We start from the raw sequence: 21,589 nt of genomic DNA, 5'->3' as shown, positions 1-21,589 counted from the left end.
GTACAAACATATATACATATATACACGTGCTGTGGGGAAGGGAAGGAGGTTAGGCAGGGGGGATGGAGGGAGCAGGAGGGGGAGAGGAAGGAGGGGGCTCAGTCTGGGAAGGCCTCCTGGAGTAGGTGAGCTCTCAGTAGGGCCTTGAAGGGAGGAAGAGAGCTAGCTTGGCGGATGTGGGGAGGGAGGGCATTCCAGGCCAGGCGGAGGACATGGGCCGGGGGTCGACAGTGGGACAGGTGAGAACGAGGCACGGTGAGGAGATTAGCGGCAGAGGAGCAGAGGGTGTGGGCTGGGCTGTAGAAGGAGAGAAGGAAGGTGAGGTAGGAGGGGGCGAGGTGATGGACAGCCTTGAAGCCGAGGGTGAGGAGTTTCTGCCTGATGCGTAGGTTGATTGGTAGCCACTGGAGATTTTTGAAGAGGGGATTAACATGCTCAGAGCGTTTCTGGACAAAGACAATCCGGGCAGCGGTGTGAACTATGGACTGAAGTGGGGAGAGACAAGAGGATGGGAGATCGAAGAGGAGGCTGATATAGTAGTCCAGGCATGATAGGATGAGAGCTTGAACGAGCAGGGTAACGGTTTGGATGGAGAGGAAAGGGCGGATCTTGGCAATGTTGCGGAGCTGAGACCGGCAGGTTTTGGTGACGGCTTGGATGTGAGGGGTGAACAAGAGAGCGGAGTCGAGGATGACACCAAGGTTGCGGGCTCGTGACACGGGAAGGATGATAGTGCCGTCAACAGTGATGGGAAAGTCAGGGAGAGGGCAGGGTTTGGGAGGGAAGACAAGGAGTTCAGTCTTGGACACGTTGAGTTTTAGGTGGCAGGCAGACATCCAGATGGAGATGTCCTGAAGGCAGGAGGAGACGCGAGCCTGGAGAGAGGGGGAGAGAGCAGGGGCAGAGATGTAGATTTGGGTGTCATCAGTGTAGAGATGATAGTTGAAGCCGTGGGAGCGAATGAGGTCACCAAGGGAGTGAGTGTAGATCGAGAACAGAAGGGGACCAAGAACCGAACCTTGAGGAACCCCCACAGTAAGGGGATGGGAGGGGGAGGAGGAGCCTGTAAAAGAGACTGAGAATGAACGAACGGAGAGATGAGGAGAACCAGGAGAGGACGGAGTCGGTGAAGCCAAGGTTGGATAGCGTGTTGAGGAGAAGGGGGTGGTCCACAGTGTCGAACGCAGCTGAGAGGTCAAGGAGGATTAGGACAGAGTATGAGCCGTTGGATTTGGCAAGCAGGAGGTCATTGGTGACCTTTGAGAGGGCAGTTTCCGTGGAATGTAGGGGACCGAAGCCAGACTGGAGGGGGTCGAGGAGAGAGTTGGTGTTGAGGAATTCGAGGCAGCGCGTGTAGACGACTCGTTCAAGGAGTTTTTCCTGCTGTGTGACCATGACAAGTCATTTAACTTTTCTGTGTCTGTTTCCTCATCTGTAAAATGGGGATTAATTACCTGTTTCCCTTCCCCCTTAGGCTGTGATCATCATGTGGGACAGGGACTGTGCCCAACCTAATTATTTTGTATCTACCCCAGGGCTTATTACAGAGTTTAGAGGAGAACAGGGTTTGGGTGGGAAGGTGAGGAATTCTGTTTTGGACATGTTAAGTTTGAGGTATTGCCAGGATGTCCAGGTGGTGATGTCCTGAAGGCAGAAGGAAACATGAGATCTGCAGGGGAGACAGGTGAGGACTGAAGAGGCAGATTTGGGAATTATCTGCAAGGAGAAGGCAGTTGAAGCCATGGGAAAGAATGACTTCTCCAAGATTTAGATAGAGAATAGAAGGGGAAGTAAGAAACATAATCGTTGCCAGCTAGGAGTTTACAATCTAATGGGGTGGGTAGACAAAAAATATCAGTTCCTGTGGTACCCTAAGATTAGTCACTGTGGGCTGTAAAATGAAAAGCCGAGCCAATGTACGGAGCATTTTAACTTCCTCAGAGATGTGGAGAAACTCTTGGTTGAGCCGCAGTCTGCATGGCTTTGGATTTCTTCTGTTTTAGCATCGCGACATTTGTTGGACACACTCTTTAACTTGATTTGCATGTTACCTTCTAGGTTTCTGTAAGCCTGTGGATTACAGGGCCCAGCAAAGTGTCAGTGTGGTATTTGTTTTGCTGCAAGTAGTCTTGGATTTTTGCATCATTTCCATCAAGTGAATCTTGAGGACTTCTTCCAACATGTCCAATGTCTTGATGGCAGCCTACTATCACTTATGAAGACTGTATAGTATATCACCCCAGGTTGGGATGGTTTCCATTGGTAAGTCGTTAAGAGAAGAATTTCAGTCTTCTCCCCATTATGAACCACAGAACATAAATCAAGAGCCTTATGACCAATAATTTGTCTGGAATTTATAGGTTTTCAAATGAAGACTGAAACTCGAGCCTAAATAAGATTAGCCCTTTGCAGTGCAGAATGAACTGATGCAATTAACATTTCCCTTGTGCCTCTGTTACCTCCTTAATTATCCACGGGTGTTTCTCTTTTAAGAAAGCCTTGCTTAGATGCCTAAGCAATGAGCCAGTAAGAACAAAAGCCTTTAACCCAACTGGGAAAAGCCAGCATAGAGCAAACAGTTTCTAAGAGTCAATGTAGAAGTAATGATTGAGTCTGGCGAGAGTGATGATGAGCATTGGTATTGAGGCTTCAGGACTGAAAGCCCGCATGATTGAATTGATTATGGTCCTAGTGGTTTGCACAGTGCCACTTTTACTCTCGTGTCCCTGACAGTCATATTCCCACAGGGGCACAGAGTGCAATAAGCCAGAGGCAGGCAGGGATGCAACACATTGCAAATGCACACAAAATTTTTTGTTGGTTTACTTTTCCTGCAGAACTCGTTTACAGTTGAAGTGACAGCGATATAGTGCTGTTGTTATGCCACAAGCACTTAGTATAGTGCTCTGCATGCAGTAAGTGCTCAATAAATATGATTGAGTGAATGAATAATGCATACAACCCTCTAGACTGTAAGCTCTTCGTGGGCAGGAAATGTATCTACTGACTGTTATATTTTACTCTTCCAAGCACTAGTGCACACAGTAAGCACTCAATAAATAGGTCTGATTGATTGATATTGCCATATCCCAGCTGACAGCTGCCTTGAGAGCTGCTGCAGTCTCTGCTTACTACATGCAGGACACTGCCTTGGGAGAGTACAATTGATAGATTCAATCCCTGCCCATGAGGAGCTTACAGTCTAGAGGGGAAGATAGATATTAAAATAAAGATGGGGGAAATGGCAGAGAATACGGATATGTACCTATTTAAGTGCTGTGAAGTAGAGAGTGGGGTGAATATCAAGTGCTTAGGGAAGGATAGCCATGTCAGTTTCAGCAGAACTTAGACCACCTGACTAAGGGGGCATTCCCCCAACTGCCTTAGCAGGGTCAGCACCCTCCTGTCTATTGATGGAGTTAAGGGCCTAGTCTAGAGTCCCCTCCAACTGATCCCTAGGCCCTGAAGTCAGACTCTGTGGATCACCTTATTTCTGTAATGGAAATTTCGTATGGCTTCAAGTCTCATCTGAGGTTACTTTTCATCTTTTGACTTTTGCTTTGGGTGTTTTGCGTTGGTGGTTTTTTTTTTCTAAATTTGTATTACACGACACCACTGATGCCGAAATTCATCTATGAGAGTGTGTGTCCGTGTGTGATTTAAATGACCAATAAGAGATCCGCAGACCCAGCCACACTATGTACACAAAAAGGCCATTCCTTATTTGTGTTGTCACTTTGATGTTTGCAGCAACTAGACCTGTTTTTGCCTCCCTGTCTCTCTCTGCTTATGTAGCTTTTGCTTAAAAACAAGATGCTCCTTTCTTGATAACAACACACCTCGCTGGGCTGTTTCAGCAGTGAGCACCCAGGTTTTTGCTGGGATGCAGTATTACTTGAGGCTTTGTATTACGGTGCCCCTAAAACATTTCTTCTATCCTTCTTGTTTTTGGTTTTCCTATTTCAGCAAAAAAGGCCTAAGTGGATGGTATCCGCTGGATAACCAAAAGATTCTCAGTCCCTCCCCTCCCCTCCCTGCCTCTGAATCCACAGATTAAGATAAAAAGAGAGATCTTTTACCGTGAGCAGCGGAGACCCCTTGCTCTTTTTCCTCTCACCAAGGGGCCGGCAAGGTCCCAGAACCCAAGAAGCAGGGGAAGAAGGTTCAAAATGGAGTTGATGAGTTCAATTTTAGCTCTTTTCTTCTTTATTATAACTTGTTGGTCTCTGCACACCAAAGCTTCTTTGGAGTTATTAAAGCTATAAATATTTACTTTTAAAAAATAATGCAGACTTGTCTGCAGTGGGAAAATCAGAAGCCAAAATTCATGACAGAGAAAGAATTCCCAACCTCTCTATTAAGGCCACCAAAGACATTCATATAATCCCAAATGGGGTGAGGTGAAGACATTGGCTGGAGGTGGGGGCGGGGATCACTGCAGCTACTGGGGTCAAATAGCCAAACTTTACTTGAGAGGAAGGGGAACTTGGAGTGTTGGGGGGAGCTCTGTCAGGACCCCAAAACACAGCCTCTGACCAAGGCCCCAGAGGGACAGCTGGACAAAACAGACAGTTAAACCCAAGGCCAGGAAAGGGGTGAGGAGGCTGCTAGGGGAGAAATCCCTGAAGCAGTGAATCTGAGGAAGGGAGCTGAAAGAGGAAAGACCAGAGCCAAAGAGGAGGGATAAGGAGAGGTAGGACTCAGCCTGGGAAGGTGAGGAGAAAAGGGGAGAGCAGGTGCCGTGTAAAGGGAGAGGAGAGGAGGAACAGGGGAGCAAGCAGAATAAAGTTGGCAAGGGGAGGACAAAAGGAAGGGGGAAGCGTGTGGGGAAAAGAGGAGTTTGGGCTCTGCTTGGATCGGGGTTGAGGAAGTGGAGGAAGGTTTGATTGCAGGAGAAGTGGCAGCAGTATGTAAACAACTGCACCACCCCCCTCCCCCGATCCTGTTGATTTAGGTTGAACAAGATTTCCATTTCAATTTGTCAGCGGGCAGCTGGGGCCCCAAGCCAAAGATGCTGACCGCGGCAAGATGCTGGAGGTGGCGGGGGTGGGGGAAGAGAGGCCGGCCGGCCTCCCAGGGAGGGGGGGAGGGACAGGGCCTGGGGTCTCCTGTCTCTGGAGGACCCCCCCCCCCCGCAGTTGGGGTGGACATTCCAGTCCTGGAGTGTGGCCTTTGGGACACACACACACACACACACACACACACACAATTGCTGGGGTGGTGGGAGTGAGGTGGGGGAAGGAAAGCTCGGGCTTGGAAAGTCACCAAGAGCCCCCCGCCCCCTGCCAGGTAGTGGATGCGGGGGTAAAAGGGTTCTCAGCTGCGGAAGAAAGGGTTGCAGGGGGTTGGGGGGGGGAAGCTGGCTGCGGGACAGCGGGGAGGGCAAGGGGGAGGACCGCTGCGGGAGGCCGGCTGCGGGGGCAGAGCAGCCTGCCGAGGGGAGAGGGGTCGGAAGCAGGGGATGGATGGATGGATGGGGGGATGGATGGATGGATGGATGGATGGATGGATGGATGGATGGATGGAGCGGGTGGGGGTGGAAGCTGTCTGCAGGGGGAAGGGGTGAAGGGTGGGAGGGAGGCTGTCTACAGGGGGAAGGATGGAGGGTGGGAGGGAGGCTGTCTACGGGGGAAGGGGTGGAGAGAGGAAGGGGATTCGGCTGCAGGGGGAAGGATGGAGGGTGGGAGGGGGTTGGCTGCAGGGGGAAGGGGTGGAGGATGGTCAGCTGCAGGGGGAAGGGGTGGATTCTGTCTCCCCCTTGTAAAAATAATAATAATAATAATGGCATTTGTTAAGCGCTTACTATGTGCCAAGCACTGTTCTAAGCGCTGGGGGGGGATATCAGGTTGTCCCACGTGGGGCTCACAGTTTTAATCCCCACTTTACAGATGAGGTCACTGAGGCTCAGAGAAATGACTTGCCCAAGGTCACACGGCAGACATGTGGCAGAGCTGGGATTCAAACCCATGATCTCGGACTCCAAAGCCCGTGCTCTTTCCACTGAGCCACGCTGCTTCTAGACTGTGAGCCCGTTGTTGGGTAGGGACCGTCTCTGTATGTTGCCGACTTGTACTTCCCAAGCGCTTAGTACAGTGCTCTGCACACAGTAAGCGTTCAATAAATACGATTGAATGAAGAATGAATGAATGAATGGAGGGTGCGGGGGAGTTGGCAGCAGGGGGAGGGGAGGGATGGGATGGGAGGGGGGTCAGCTGCAGAAGGAAGGATAGAGGGTAGGAGGCTCCCTTGGAGGCCCTGTGCAGGGGGAGTCTTAGGCCTCCACCACAAGTCCAACTTGACGGGCAGGGTGTCTGCCCAACCAGCAACATCTGGAGTCTCCTGGCCCAGCCCGGTCTGGTTGGCCTGGACAAAGGCCAGGGACGCGGCCTCTCCCCCTTGTCTTCTTTGCTCCCTGCTCCCTTTCCACCCTTCTCCTTCCCCCCAACCCTGCTGTTCTAGGCTCTTCCCGAACTCTCTTTTGGCAGCCAGACCCATTTCTGCCCAAACCTGAGATGGGTTTTTATTTATTTATCTTGTACATTGGCTCCGATCCGGAGAGTCAGGCTCCGTGAGAAGCGGTTAGCTTAATGTAATTAAGTTGGACAGTTCACTACATCTGCCCACACAGCTCCTCTGGCTGTCCAAAACAGCTCTCTGTTGTGTAGAAAAATCAAGAGAAAAAACAGAAAAAGCAATTCATGACAGGTCCCTAGAGGTTCTGCTCTTTCAGAAGAAGTGTATGCCAACTTTGCTGTAGAACTTTCAATGCTTTAGAAAAGGAGCCTTTACGTCCCTGTTTGGAAAAAAAAAAAAGACTAAAGGTGTTTACACACCAACCCACCTCACATACTCTCATAGGCTAACGTATACACACTCCTCACAAGCACCTCATATATACTCTCATGGACTAACGTACAAATACATGTTTCTCACAGACACCTCAAATACTCTCGCAGACTAACATATAAATACACACTTCTCACGGACACCTCACACGGGCAGACATGCTCACACACACATATTCCCATGGACCCTCATATTTGAACAGGCACCCAACTTCTCACACTGATGCAAACGTAGAGACTTGAAGAAACAGACACATACGTGTGATGGGCCTATTTGCTCAGTTGCATTAATACCCGCTGTGGCAACACATTTGTCTCCTGACACTTTAGCCATTCTTCCCTGCAATCCTGAGAGGCCGTCCTGTCTCCTTATACGACATATAAACCACAAACGCTTGCTCCTCCAGATGTTGCGTGGGCTGATGGCTCCGTGAGCTGAAAAGCAGTGATTAGTGGTGCCAACCAGCCCCACATTAGACATCATCCCCACTTGGGCGGGCCCCACAGTGATGTTTTGGGAACACAGTTCTTACCTCGATTCCTTTCCTTTTCCCCTTTCCCCCCACTGATGTCAGGAACCTGGACAGAAGAAGCCATGTGTGGTGGAGAAAAGAACAAAGAAACAAAGACAGGGCTAAGGGTCTGATCCAGGCAGGTCAGAAAGAATAGTCTGACCCTCTCTCCAGTATGTCCTAACAAATCATTCCACAAACTCACTGAATGAATGGCTTAGGGAAATCTTTCCATACCAGGCTCCAGTTCAGGCACCAGGAGAGCTGAGTCCCTTAGAGACTGGGCACGTGGGCCTGACCAGGAGGAAATCAGACCACATAGCAATGGGCTCTCTCCCCATTCTAGCAGCACTGGCAGGACCCACAGAAAGCAGACCTCACAATATGAAACTCAGGAGGCCACGGAGGCTTAGGTCCTTAGCGAGAAATCAGAGTGAGGAATAAAAGAGCAAAAATCCGGTCTGAGCACCGCCCCCTCCTTCACCTCCACCCCCCACCCTCCGCAGAGATTCTTCCTCAACTTCACAGAGCACATGCCTGTTTGCTCTGCAAAAGACATCAATGTGCATGTCCACTCTTGTCAGATCAAAACCACAAAAGAGGCCTCGAGGGCAGAATGAAAGGAGTTCTCTGTGCGGGGAGGACGCAGGAGTCTGAGTGGTGGATTTTTCCTTTAATGCAAAATGTCACAATACAAAAAATCAGATTCTCAGAAATCACTGTAGACCCCGGGATGCAGGACACCCGGAGCCAAAGTACACCCTCTCATCACCTGCTGGTTTTTTTTTTCATTCTAAGGTTTGTTTCCCCAGGCTCCAAGAGCAGGGAGCCATATACTTCTTACAGTCTCCTGTGACTGCCATGCTCTCAGAGCCGGGCACTGGGTTGGGGAAGGGAAAGAGATTCACCAGAATTAGCACAGTGATAGCGGGATAAGTATTCTGCCCAAATTTGCTTAACACATGAGAACTGAGACCTGGGGATCTGAGCAGTGTTTTTCCATGGTGAAACCCTGGTGATCATGCTTGCTTGAAAAGAGGAGGTCCAAATTTTATCTTCTTTTTCACTGAACACAGTTGGGTTTCTAGTCGGTTTTGCAAGAGTATGGGGTTAATGAAAATTTGCCCTCAGGGAAACTAAAATGCTAGAATTTGGGCCTGAACCTTGGAGGTGAAGGCCATTTTGGATGAGTTGAGGGAGTGGGGGAACAGGCCAGGACTATGGTGACCGGTGGGGAGAGTTACCACAGGCTAAATGTGGGGGTGAGGGGCGGGGAGGGGAAGGGAGGGCTTGCCCACATGTCAGGGAGTAGAGACTTTTAAAATTAATGTGTCCATTGCGGGGACACTGAAAGATTCGTGGGGAGCCCAGGGAAAGGCTAAGAAATACAGCCTAGTTCTGGGAGTAGGAATAGTTATGCCCAATCATCAACCTGGTGCAGGGACATGGAGGGAGGGCAACCACAGCTTGATCTATTAGACCTCTGCCTCCTTCTTGCGCATCTCTAGCTTGTAGACAATCTGGTACCCATCGTCCCACGCATAGAGCTGGCGCTCACGGGGGTTGTAGCGGACGCTGGCGTGGGCCCCGTAGCGTCGGGGGAAGTAGACGAGGGCGGCGTGCTCGGGGGCCAGGGCACCGCTGGCATCGAAGACGCACTGGACCCGGGCCCGGCTGGGTGGGCGGGTGTTGTAGACCACGTAAAGGGCCCCGCATATAACGAAAGCGCTCTCGGCCCCTTCCCGGGGGCAGGGAGTGTCCCACTGCTGCTCTGTATCCAACGTCTGCGGGTCCAGCTTGGCCAGGCAGAGGTGCCTGTCATCCTCCCTCGTGGCATACACGGCCCACAGTCCTTCTTCATCTGCTGCCAGATCAATGTAGGTGGCTCCGTTCAGGCTGTAGGGTGGAATGAGCCCCTCGGCGGGAAACACAGAACTGTCCACCACGGTCCGGTTGGCCATGTGGAACTTTATGAGCTGTAGCGTGTTCTCCCCGCCCCCGCCAGGGCCTCCTGGGGGCCGCCGCACGAAATAGAGGAAGCCACCGTACACCAGGTGACCCGTCCCCACCCAGGGGAAAGGGAGCCGCACCCGGCCTGCCTTGCGAGCAGCAGATGCCAGGGTGAAGTCACGCAGCCGCGGGAAGATGTAGGCCGTGTCGTTCTGCGTCCCGTCTAGCACAAAGATTTTTTCCGCTGGCCCCAGAGGGTCCTTGGTCCACAGCCCCGCGGGGCCCCCAAACCGCTTCAGGATCTTCATGGATCTCACCTGGGAGATGGTATCACCACAGTCTAGGCGCCGGTGGGAGAGAGAAATAGAATCATTCCCACACTTCGAGCCTGCCCACCCCTCATAAACCTCCCCGGCTCAGACAGCTGGAATTTTCTACAGGTCTCTAGGGAGAGGATCCGGAAATGTCACCCGAATCCTCTTTCCAGCGTTTCTCAAACCCGGCTACCCGGAAATCCTTTGTGGTGCCCAACTTTGTGGTCAGACTTCTTGCTGCTTGAAGCTGGGTGGATTTAGGGAAGGGGTGGGAAAGAAAGAAGGGGCAATCCCCAGCCTTTTACCAATGGAGAGCCTAGTCTCAACTGCTTACCTAGGTGCCAACTCCCCTTTTGTTTGACTTTCCTTATGTGTCCATCACCAAGCCCCCACTACCCTCTCCTCATTCTTAAACCAGGAGGCCCTTAAGGGCCAGGGACTGCACCTATCTCAGCCATGTGTTTCTTTCCCAGTACTTAGTACAGTGCATCGCAGAATAGGCATTAAATAAATATTAATAATAATGGTATTTGTCAAGTGATGATGATGATGATTATGGTATTTGTTAAGCATTTATTATGTGCCGAGCACTGTTCTAGTAGATACAAGGTTGTCCCATGTTGGGTTCACAATCTTAATCCCTATTTTACAGATGAGGTAACTGAGGCACAGAGAAGTTAAGTGGCTTGCCCAAGGTCACAGAGCAGACAAGGGGCAGAGCTGGAATTAAAACCCACGTCCTCTGACTCCAAAGCCTGTGCTCTTTCCACTAAACCACACCGCTACTACCACCCCATTCTTTCCTGCCCCAGCCCCGTTTTATTGCCTGTCCTCCTCTGCTATGGATTATAACTTGGAGTAGGAGGGGGCTGCTGCTCAACTCTCTCAAATCCTGGGGCCTCCAGGACGGCCGAGGACTGGGATGAATTTCCTCCTGGCAGAGCTCCCAGCCCCAGCTTCTCCACTCCTCAAGCCCACTGGCTGTTCAGGGAGTTGAGAAACAGCACCCTTCTCCTTGCCTAGAATGTGCTCTGCACACAGCAAGTGCTCACTAACTGACTGAGGCTAAAAGAAAATGAGGAAAGGAGGTGAAGGCCACCTGGACTCGGAACTGAAGAGACAGTTGCCAGTGACCCCTTGCTTATGTCCTTCCTCCTGCCTACAGCTCCCTCCGTCTTCATATCCAAGAGGCCACCCACTCGCTCCACTTTCAAAGCCCTACCTAAAATCAGTTTCCCTCCAGGAAGTCTTCCCTGACTAACCCCTCATCTACCACGGTGTAGTGGATTAAGCCTGGGCTGGGACTCAGAAGGTCATGGGTTCTAATCCCGGCTCCACCACTTGTCTACTGTGTGACCTTGGGCAAGTCACTTAACTTTCTGTGCCTCGGTTACCTCATCCGTAAAATGGGGATTAAGTCTGTGAGCCCCACATGGGGCAACCTGATTACCTTATTATGTACCCTAGCACTTAGAATAGTGCTTGGCACATAGTAAGCGCTTAACAAATATCATCAGTATTATTATCCTCCCTCGCTTTTGTGTCCCCTATATACTTGGGGTCCTAAGCACCCTACCTTCAATCCCACAGCACTTATGTCCATATCCTTATATGCTGCTGCTTCCCCTCTCTGTAATAATTATAATGTCTGCCTCCTCCACTGGCTTGTAAGTGATTCGAGGGCAGGGATCATGTCCATCAGTTCTACTGTATTCTCCCAAGCGCTTACTTAGTACAGTGTTCTCTGCCCAAAGTAAGCGCTCAGTAAATACCACTGATGGACTGAACGAGGACTGAAGATAGGAGGAAGTAGGAGTGGGGGAGGAGCGGTTCTATGCTCTGGTCCCTCACCTGTCAGCAAGTCATACTTCTCATTTCTCCGGCCCTTGGTCTTGGTCCCTGGCCCTGTCACCTTCTCCTCCATGTCTATGCAGGGCAGGGCTGGGTTCTGAGTCTCCAGGTAGTCAACTTCACGCTCCAGCCTGTCCAACCGCGCAGCCGTGCTCTCCGCCTCGGTCCGCAGCGCCTCCCTCTCCTTCTCCGCCCCTTCCAACAGCGGCAGCATCTTGTTCTTGAACTCGCGCAGCTCTGCCGCGTGCCGACTGCTCTGGTCCTGGCACTGGGAGAGCCGTTCCTGGCGGCGGGGGAGGGAGGAGGATGGAGAAGAATAAGGCCTACTGAGGGCAGAGGGGCCCAACGGGGGGAGCAACCTAGGGACCTCCCCTTGCCGTGAAGCTAGAACGTGGGGTTGGTTCCAAGCACTCACTCCAGAGTCCCTGGAGGGTGATCCTATAGGAGAAGAGGTTCCAGATAGACCCCGTTCTCATTTTTCAGGAGCTGCCGCAGGCAAGAAATCTCAACTTTGGGTGGCCCCTGCTTCTACATGGAACCAGGAAAAAACTCCAAATAGAGGTGGAGAAGGCAGAGAAGGGGAAAGGAGGAGGAGGGATACAGCCCAGGTTTTGATGGCAGTCACAAGGTCCCTGTGTGGGACCTTGATTTGTTCTCATTCTGTAAGTCTAGGTGTCACTGGGTTAAACGAGCTGCAGGGGAAAGAACCGAGTGGAAGGGGACGGTGGGGAAGGGGAATGAAGGAGTCAGGGTAGGGAGTACCTCACCTCCAGGGAAGCGAGGCGGCGCTCCATGTACTCCATGAGGTGATGCTGCTGCCCCTGCACGGGCCTGGGTAGGGCAAGGAGGAGCAGGACAAGGACGGGAGCCCAGGGCTCCATGGCACAATGTGCCACTGGGACAGAGGGAAGGAGACGGGAAAGTAGCTTGCGTTTTTGCACAACTGATGAGAAGGCCGAGGAGCGGTTGAGGTTCAAGAAAGGGGTGGGGAAAGGAGGAGAAGAGGGGCGGTACTGCTTCTTTCTCTCCAGCCCGTCTCTGTGTCTCACCACTCTGGAATGCGATCTCATCCCACCAGGGCTAATCAAACCCAGATGGCCCCCCTCTTGGGCTGCGGACGGAGACCAGAAGCCTTAACCATCTCATTCCCAGCTCCTTGGGCCTAGGGGACAGGCTGCCCCGGGCCTGGCTCTAAAGTCGAGTCACGTTCCCGGGGGGAGATGCCCAAAGATTGTTTCTTTGGAAATCCCATCCTTAGGACTCGAGATCGTGTGTCCCAACGCTGATTTCTCCGTGAATTCTACCCCTCTACTAGACTACTTCTCCATTAATCTCTCCCTCGGAGCCAGGCTAATGATCCCACTGGACAAGGAGTTTCTGGGCCTGTCTGTGTGAGCCCTTGGGTCCAAAGGATGGGAACAGTGGTGTTTTCCCTCTGGTCTGACTCGATCGGTAGTTCATTGGCACCATCTTGTGCTTAAGCCCAGAAACGCAGCCACTTTCAACCTGGAGTTGGGGGGAAAAAAAAGATCTGAGGCCCAGGTTAAGCCTAGCCCAAGGGGCTGATGAGGGGATAGAATCGACTCAAACTCTCCCCACCAAATCCCGACAGACCTACGGGCCCCAGTGCTCCACACCTTTCCCCATAACAGCCCAAGTTTGGGGTGGAGAGAAGACGTGAATGAAGACACACATGGTGGGCCACCCCTGGCTACACTTGCGGGGCAGTTGGCAGGAATGGATGGGGATCTACACCCTGCTTCAACCCTCATCACTCAACCCCCAGCCAGCAATGATGCAGTGAGGATTAACCTGAAGGAGAGAGTGTCGCAGGAGGCCAGTGACTCAGAGTCTTAATTCCATTCCTGCTGGGGAGGCACAATCCCTGATTTCCCCACCCCAAACCAATGGTGAGATCCTGGTGTTTCTCAGCACGCACCCTGATCGATTTTCGCTTGGCAGCTCGGCTCAAGTTCAGCCTGCTTGGCAGGTCCCAGGCTAGGTAACGCTCGGTAACAAGGGCAGGGAGTTGGATGACCACAGATGGCTCTCAAGGATATCTGACGTTTCTCCGCCGACTCCTAGTGCTAGGTGGTAGGGCGGATTAATACTGGATACATGGTCACCCTAGGAAGGGGGACAGCCCAAGACCACCTTACCATGACCTCCTTTCCTCCAACCTTCAATCTCTGCATCAAATTGAGATGGTGTTTATTCTGAGGTCAGAAATCCAAGCTGAAATTCAGAATTCCTTTAGGTAGGGCTCTAGCTGCAACAATGAATTTTTTTTAAATGGCAATTAAGCATCCTTTGCGCTAAGCACTGTGGTAGATACAAGGTCATGAGATTGAACACAGTCCTTGTCCCACACAAACTTCGTAATTTATCTTGTCCCAATTTTATACATACGGAAACTGAAGCCAAGAGGTCATGACTTGCCCATTGCTATGCAGTAGTCCAGTAACAGAGCTGGGGCTCAAACCCGGGTCTCCGGACCCCGAGCCCCAGATTTTCCCACTCGGCCAAACTGTCACCCTATTGAGTAGTAAGTCTCAGAAAACCCCAAGGAAAGGGGAAAAAAACAAAAAACACCCCACCCCAAAAGACCCCTAGAAATCTGGAGGAGCCTAAATAAAGGTTTGGGAAAACTTGGCCACTTAAACATTTCTCTACCTGCCTTTTTGTTGGGTCTGCCCTAATTCATTAAACAGACCTACTCAGGGAATGAACTAATTTGAATCCTAAAGCACTCAGACTACAGGGAATTTGGACATTTTTCAAAAAAAAGTCAGCTTCATCTTACCTCTCTTGTTCCTCCTGCACTCTGTCTTCAAAGTACTACTTTACTACTTTTTTTCTGACGTGATAAAGTACTTGGGGGGGGATCACTCGATTAATCTCCCTGACAAATGACCACATTAAGAGCCTTGATTAAAATGCCAGGACCCTCCGCCTTGGGTGGTAATTAGTCTGAGGGCACGGCCCCTACCAGGCACAGCCACTCCACAAACAGCTGGCAACAGATGATCAGCGGATCGTTTTCTGGACAACAGGAGTCAGACACAGCCGCGTGATTAGAGTACAGAAAATTAACCCATTTTATTGATGCAATGCAATTGCTCTACATTTTACCATATTATGTAGAAAATACTGAAAATACAAGCTACTTTGTAAAACCAAAGACAAACATTGAATCCAAAGATAAACTATGTTTTCACAATGGACCCTTTTCCCATAGTTAGTATTAAATTTTAAATATCTATATTTCTTTTGTTAAAATGATTATTTTACATACCCCCTAAGTACATCTGCAATACAAACATAGATCAGTAATTCTCAGAAACTACCTGTTTCTAGAGGCTTGTAAAAGGATGAGCACAACCATAAGAGGGAGGAAAAAAAGGTTTAAATCTCACACAATAACTAGCATATCAAATACATTTAATAAAGTAGGAATTCCATTGCAATACCAAGGATTCGAAGCAGAAATACTAACATTACATATAATGTACATATAATGTACTGCTACATGTAGTGAGATTATTTTTCAAGCTGAATCGGAAATCACACATTATATAAAGTTGAGCAACAAACACCCATGTAGACATGCGGCACCATCCATCAGTTCAAAAAATCAAAAAAGGAAGCAGGCGTGGGCTGTTCCTGACACTGAGAAGCAACTGAGTTTCCTATCTTCAAACAAACCAACCCAAACAAGGAAGTTTGTGTAACACTAAGCAGGAGGGGTAAATTACTGCCTCCGCAAGCGGGCCCCACCAGCGGACAGGCCGGTTCCCTAGCCTCTCGAGCGGTGGAACGTACGGTGGTCCATTTCCAGAGCCATCCCAAGCAATCAGATGTCGTTTCTGGCCTAAGCTGAAATGGACTTCTCTTTCGGGGATTACATACGCACACACACATACACAAAAACAAAACAAACAAAAAACACCACACAAAAAACTGCTTTCCAGGCTCAGTGCATGGTCGGGTGCTGTTGTGGCTAGAGATCTTTCGATGCCACCGACGGTGGCCTCTGCCTCCCCACCTGCAGTGGGGAGGGAGAGTGGATTATTCGCCCGCAAGCTTTGTACAGGGAGAGCAGAGATGGCACGGACTGTGAGGTACTCTCACTGCTCAAAGCTTCACAGTGAGAGACGCTGGAAATAGAAACTCTGAAAAAAGATGTGTTATTTTTTTTCAGCTGGTTTGGCACCAGGTCGCTTCTGATAACAGAGCCGTTCTATACTCAGGACCCTGGACTAGACGTGTGTGGTTTTCCCACCGTTGAGCCTCAATGATGGTTTTTTTTTTCGAAAGACAAGTATAAAGCAGAGTCCCTCTCAGTGGATACATTTAGTATGCAGCTTTTGGTAAATCTGCAATGTTACTTAATTTACAGCCTTACAAGGAGAATTCTTAAATACTTTACACTAGAACCCTGCCTGGGTGAGTAAGCAGCCTGCAAAGATCTTAGCCTTTTTTGCTTTTTTTCCTTTGAGATCGGATTCACATTTTTACGAAAGCCTCCAAGAGGTTCGGGGTGGGGGCGGGGGGGTTCTTTTTTCTGCATCTCATGCTTTCTGTGTACACAACAATCAACATCCATTGCAGGGTAAAACAGCAAGTGTTCATCACAAACAAACCATGCATTTGGGAAGGCAAATTTGCATGTTATCTGGCAACAAGAAGACACAAAGATCACACAGAGCAACAAGGACATTGCAACACCAGTGACAGAAACTATGCGAACTGCTTGGTTGTCTTGACATTTATAGCATCAAAAGACAGCTCGGTGTAATGTCTAAAAAAAAATACACGCAACACAGACTTCTTGTGGGCTATCCAGCTGGCTATCTGCCCCCTTTTGGAATTCGCACTCTCTTATAATGAAAAGATTCCAATCCCCTCGACATTTCTTCAGCCTGGGGCCCGGCACCTAGCTCTCTGATGCGGGCCTCGTGAAGTCTCCCAGCTCCACTTTTCACCTCCCTCACACCATCTCTACAGTCCCAGAATTATTACCCCAAATACATTACTTTCAACTCAGACAAAAATACTCACTGGAACCCACTGCACTGCCCCCTGGAAAATCCTTTCTGGGTTCCGGACTGCCTCCTGCTTCTCCCCATTTCCACAGCTCTCCCTCTGCTACACCTGGACTTTGATCCGAACAGGAGTCGAGGGCACGATCCCTAAGGAAGCATAGTTGTTCCGTGAAGCCACTAGGTCCCCCCCTCACCCCATGAGCCAGGGAACCCTAATCTTCTTTTAATACTTTCGCTCCAACTGAGACCCCTCTCTGTGAGCTCCCTGTCAACAGCGGCCTCACAAAACTCCTAATGGTATGAGTACATTGTGAGCTAAAACAACAGGCTCTCTTTGGTATAAACAATATCAGTTTTGTTTGCTTTTTAATCAGCAATGTTTTACAAGAAACATCTTACTAATGCAAGGGAGCACCGTGCTCAAAATAATTTCAGACCAACGGTGACTGCATAACCTTTAGAAAATGGGGGGGAAAAAAAACTCTTCTGATATCGACTTGACTACCCAAGTGTTTTCTACACTCGAAGAAGTGACGCAACACAGTGTGCAAGCCATCTGAGGGGAAAAACCCTGGGAAATGGCTCCCGGAAGAAAGGGGAGGGGAGAATGTGACTTTATTTATTTTTTCTTAACGTCAGCTTGGAAACTGAGAATAATGCATCTACACAACACAACTGCTAGTCCTGTTCTGGGAAGCCCAGTGAACTGCTTAGATTCAATAAGGGCTTGCTGGTCCATCCTAAGGCAAGCTCACTGTAAACTCTAACAACACTACATTATCATATAAGGCACTACAATAAGAGGAAAGAGGGGATGGCTGTGGGCTGGGGGGGAACAAACACAAAACGATTCCTCACCACACACACCTGTGCAAAACAATCCCGAAGATCTTCTCTCTTTGCATGCGACTGACTCCACTGCTTGCTCTCAGTGCTACAGTGAGATGTGCTCTACACAACTGCAACTGGTTCACACACATTCCAACATGTAATCAGTTCATTTTGGTTTAAATACAATGGGTACATCAATTTCATGAGGGGCGGGCTTGAGGATTAGACACACACACTAAGTACATTGTTCAAGTATAGCCACTACACATCTTGATTACAAAGACAGAGGACAATTTCGGTGAGCAGGAACATTTTTGCTTGTTATATTTTTTCTAATCAATATGTACATATTTATGTAAAATATTAAAACACCACCATTACAAAACTTCTAAAATATTTTAAATTCAGTAATAAACTTTAAAATCTTTTTTCCTCTTCCTTTTTTTCTTTTTTTTTTTTTTTGCAATTCCTACATGCATTTACTGTATAAGTCATAAGAGAACATTCAGTTGGTTGCTGGAGTACAAAGGAAGCTGATCTTTCCGAAGTATAAAAAGCTATTCACAACAAGGTTTTTATCTGGTTTCAGATTCTTGACTCCGCCCCAAGTGAATCATGTAAAATAAAAGAGGAGTTTGGGGTGGGGGGGGAGGGCGGGGAGAAGGGGGCAGAGGTGAAAGCCTTCTGCTTAATAAAGAAATTCTGCCCTTTGAGAGGTCTGGTGTCAAATGAAAACTTAAAACTACTTGTGCAGCTCTGCTCCCACTCGGCTGAAAGCACAAGCTTTAGCAAATCAGACATATATTCATTCATTCAATCGTATTTATTAAGCGCTTACTTTGTGCAGGGCACTGTATTAAGCGCTTGGGAAGTACAAATCGGTAACACATAAAGACGGTCCCTACCCAACAACGGGCTCACAGTTTAGAAGGGCCAAACATATATGCCAGTATCACGTAACCAAAGCAATCGTGCATATAACTGGAAAAGAATGAAAACCACCTTAATTTAATGGCTTCTGCAGTGATAAAGAGTTTAGCTGAATCACAGGGACAGACGTCTTAAAAATAATTTGAGAGCATTTGGAATTTTCAGTTTCAGTAGATTCTCAGATCACCGATGAGCGGCAGAAGGTGAACTGCCCTTTAAAAATGGCTTTAAATGAAGCACAGAGATAACCAAGAGCGAGAATTCCAGCAGCAACTCAAAACGATACAGAACTAGTTCTAAAGAAATAGCCACCGGCCAGTACGAATAATCTGGGGTGCAAAACCAAAAAAATCTAAAAGTTTAAAATGTCCCATAAACAAAGATAAACATACATTATATCTTAAGTGAAAATGCCTGCTAGTAACATAGACTAGTGCAAGCTGTTGCTAGAACTTCCTGGTGAATAAGCATTTGTTACCTACCAAAAATTACTTTTCTTCTTCATCCCCATACTCTTAGTTTTAAAGTACTCTGCACTGGCATCTTTATTCCAACCAGTTGTAACAATTAAAACAGCATTAAAGCAGAGCTCTTGCCTCTACTTAAAAACACCTACAGAAATAAGAAGGCAGAATGTTAAAATAGTTTTTGATGGGCAATCCGAAAATGGAAGCTTTACTGGTTACTGAAGAGACTGGCTCCTTAGGGGTGGATGGTTGTGTGTGTGTGTGTGTGTATCTGAACTGCTCGATCTGCATAAAGACTATCAAAAAAACAGAAAAATAAAAAACAGAACAGACTTTGGGAGACTACAACAATGCAGTCAACGTTAAGATTGGTTCCCCCTGGAAGACCTTCTTTCCTTCCACTTCAGCTGGCTTCCCGGAGGAGCGATGGCTGGCCAGGAGTTGGCCGCCAGCCACCGATGGCTCTGAGCAACGCCCGCCCGATCCCACCTCCTACAAGTAGGAGTACTGGTTAATCTTGGTTGGGCTCAGCGGGTATCCAGTGTAAATCGTCGAGCCCCGGGAAGCCCCGATGTAAGACTGGGTGGCAAACTGGTGCTGGTACTGGGCTGGGGCCACGCTGGCAGAGGTGAGCAGACTGGGACCCACACTCACGGGGACCTGGTGGACCAGAGTGCTAGGATAGGCCGTGTGCCTCGACGAACCCTGAGGGGAGAACAGGTGGGCGATGGAACTGGTGGAGCCCAGCGCCGCGGCCGTCGTCGGGGCCGCGTAGGTGTAGACGTGCGGCTGGCTTGGCAGGTGAGCGGAGGCCGAGGCGGTAGCCAGGTGGGGGTGCACGGTCGAGTGCAGTGGGCTGCTGTGCTGGAAGGTATAGGGAGCCTGAGAGAGGGTGGAGGTGAGCGGGGCCACGTAAGCTTGCTGCCGGCGAGAGGCAGAGTTGCCGCTTCTCTCCTGCGGGACCGACACCGCTTGCTGCTGGTTCTGGAAGGAGCAAGAAGGGAAGGGAAGGCTCTGAACGTTATTCCGCTTTAGGACGCTGAGGAAACCGCTGGATGCGGGACTCGCATTTGGAACATTTTTGGGCAGCTCTAGCTCACGGGTTACCGGCTGGCAGTCGTCCAGGGGCCGGCCACATAATCCATCACTTGGCCTCCAGGTAGGACTGCCCTTTCCCCGGTCCAATTAGATGAGGAGTTTTTCCTCATCTTCACTAAGCATTTAGGATAGAACGCTGTTGGGAAATCTTCCTCTCTCTCTCTCTCTGCATAGAACATGATGCGACGTTGGAAGAAATAGCTGTGCGGCTCCCCTAACACTGGGTTCGTCAGAAACCTAACCCCAAAGTTACTTAACTGCTTAGTACTTATTTTCTACATTTTCCTTATTACCACTACCCTTTTCTCAATGCTTTAAACCCCCGTTAAAATGTACAATCCCAAAGTAAACCCATACATACAAATATCTTTCCAAGATTTTTTTATGATTTTGTGTGTGTGAGAGTGTGTGTGTGTGTGTGTGTGTGTGTGTGTGTGTGCGCGCGTATGGAGTCAATTAATTAATTGAGTCGATTAATCTGGGTCAATGAAGAATGACCAACTTTGTCAACTTGCGCCTGTAGCCAAGTCCTTTTGCTGAGATCTTTAGCTTTAATTCTCCTATTTATCCTTTGCCAGGCAGAAAAGATGTAGCTCTAGCATTCGGTTTACCGGTTGGCAGTAGAGACCCTGTAGAGACCCTGATTGTTCTATGACAATTTACAGGGAAAAATATACGAAGAAAACACTCTTCTGTCTTTTTAAAAGCTCTACATTACACACACACACACACATATATACACATATAATAATAATATATGCATATATGCGTGTGTGTGTGTGTGTAATGTAGAGCTTTATTATTTATATTATATATTACACATATTATAATTATATATTCTTTATATATAATTATGGTATTTGTTAAGCGCTATGAGCCAGGCACTGTACTAAGCATTGGGGTGGATAAAAGCAAATTAATAATAATAATAATAATTGTATTAAGCTCTTACTATGTGCAAATCACTGTTCTAAATGCTGGAGGGGTGGGGGGAATACAAGGTGATCAGGCTGTCCCAGGTGTGGCTCCCAGTCTCAATCCCCATTTTACAGATGAGGTAATTGAGACCCAGAGAGGTGAAGTGACTTGCCCAAAGTCACCCAGCAGATAAGTGGTAGAGCCCAGATTAGAACCCATGACCTCCTGACTGCCAGACCTGAGCTCTATCCACTTGTGAGAGAGCAAAAGTGCATGAGAGCTTCTAAGATGACACAAACACACACAGAAACATACAAAGAGAGAGAAGTGTGTGACAGCAAGAGTCTCTAAGAAGACCCAGACATATATGAGGGGTGGGGGAAGATGAGGGAGAGAAAGAGAAAAAAGAAGCAGCGTGGCTCAGTGGAAAGCGCACGGGCTTTGGAGTCGGAGGTCATGGGTTCTAATCCCGGCTCCGCCAATTGTCAGCTGTGTGACTTTGGGCAAGTCACTTAACTTCTCTGGGCCTCAGTTCCCTCATCTGTAAAACGGGGATTAAGGCTGTGAGCCCCCCCGGGACAACCTGATCACCTTGTAACCTTCCCAGCGCTTAGAACAGTGCTTTGCACATAGCAAGTGCTTAATAAATGCCATCATTATTATTATTATTATTATTATTAGAAAAAGGAGGGGGGAAGAGGGCAGGGGAAGGGGGCCAAGGAAGGCCTGAGCAAAGTGTTTTATGATTCTGAGCCAGTGACCTGAACATAACTGGCCCCCTACATTCTGGGTCTATATCTAGTCCCCTGGGACAAGCTCATGGGGAAC

At 49.0% G+C, this 21,589-nt stretch overlaps 2 protein-coding genes across 4 annotated transcripts in view; both read right to left on the bottom strand.

Annotated features, from left to right (window-relative positions):
- Positions 1 to 8,015: 8,015 nt before the first annotated feature.
- OLFML3 (olfactomedin like 3) lies at positions 8,016 to 12,522 on the bottom strand. Its single transcript, XM_038749160.1, has 3 exons — positions 12,240 to 12,522; positions 11,473 to 11,755; positions 8,016 to 9,647 (listed from the first exon to the last, which is right to left on the bottom strand). Exons 1-3 carry the CDS (start codon positions 12,351 to 12,353, stop codon positions 8,833 to 8,835), a joined length of 1,212 nt encoding a protein of 403 aa, XP_038605088.1. The 5' UTR covers positions 12,354 to 12,522; the 3' UTR covers positions 8,016 to 8,832.
- A 2,019-nt stretch (positions 12,523 to 14,541) lies between these two features.
- HIPK1 (homeodomain interacting protein kinase 1) overlaps positions 14,542 to 21,589 on the bottom strand; it is a 57,794-nt gene continuing 50,746 nt past the window's right edge. For all 3 annotated transcript variants that reach the window (XM_038749548.1, XM_038749549.1, XM_038749550.1), the window contains one exon: positions 14,542 to 19,729. In XM_038749548.1, coding sequence (XP_038605476.1) covers positions 19,238 to 19,729 — 492 coding nt within the window. In that variant the 3' untranslated portion in view covers positions 14,542 to 19,237. The remainder of the gene's footprint in view (positions 19,730 to 21,589) is intronic.

Source organism: Tachyglossus aculeatus, chromosome 7 (genome assembly GCF_015852505.1).
Source record: "Tachyglossus aculeatus isolate mTacAcu1 chromosome 7, mTacAcu1.pri, whole genome shotgun sequence".
NCBI classification, from domain to species: domain Eukaryota; kingdom Metazoa; phylum Chordata; class Mammalia; order Monotremata; family Tachyglossidae; genus Tachyglossus; species Tachyglossus aculeatus.
Note: the sequence above shows the minus strand (reverse complement) of the source record. Positions and strands in the feature narration are given on the sequence as shown.

Coding starts and splice junctions, on each gene's coding strand:
- OLFML3 (XM_038749160.1), bottom strand. CDS start 12,353: ATGGAGCCCTGGGCTCCCGTCCTTGTCCTGCTCCTCCTTGCCCTACCC. Junction 11,756..12,239: donor GCCGCCTCGCTTCCCTGGAG/GTGAGGTACTCC, acceptor CCCCGCCGCCAG/GAACGGCTCTCCCAGTGCCA. Junction 9,648..11,472: donor GAAGTATGACTTGCTGACAG/GTGAGGGACCAG, acceptor ACCGGCGCCTAG/ACTGTGGTGATACCATCTCC.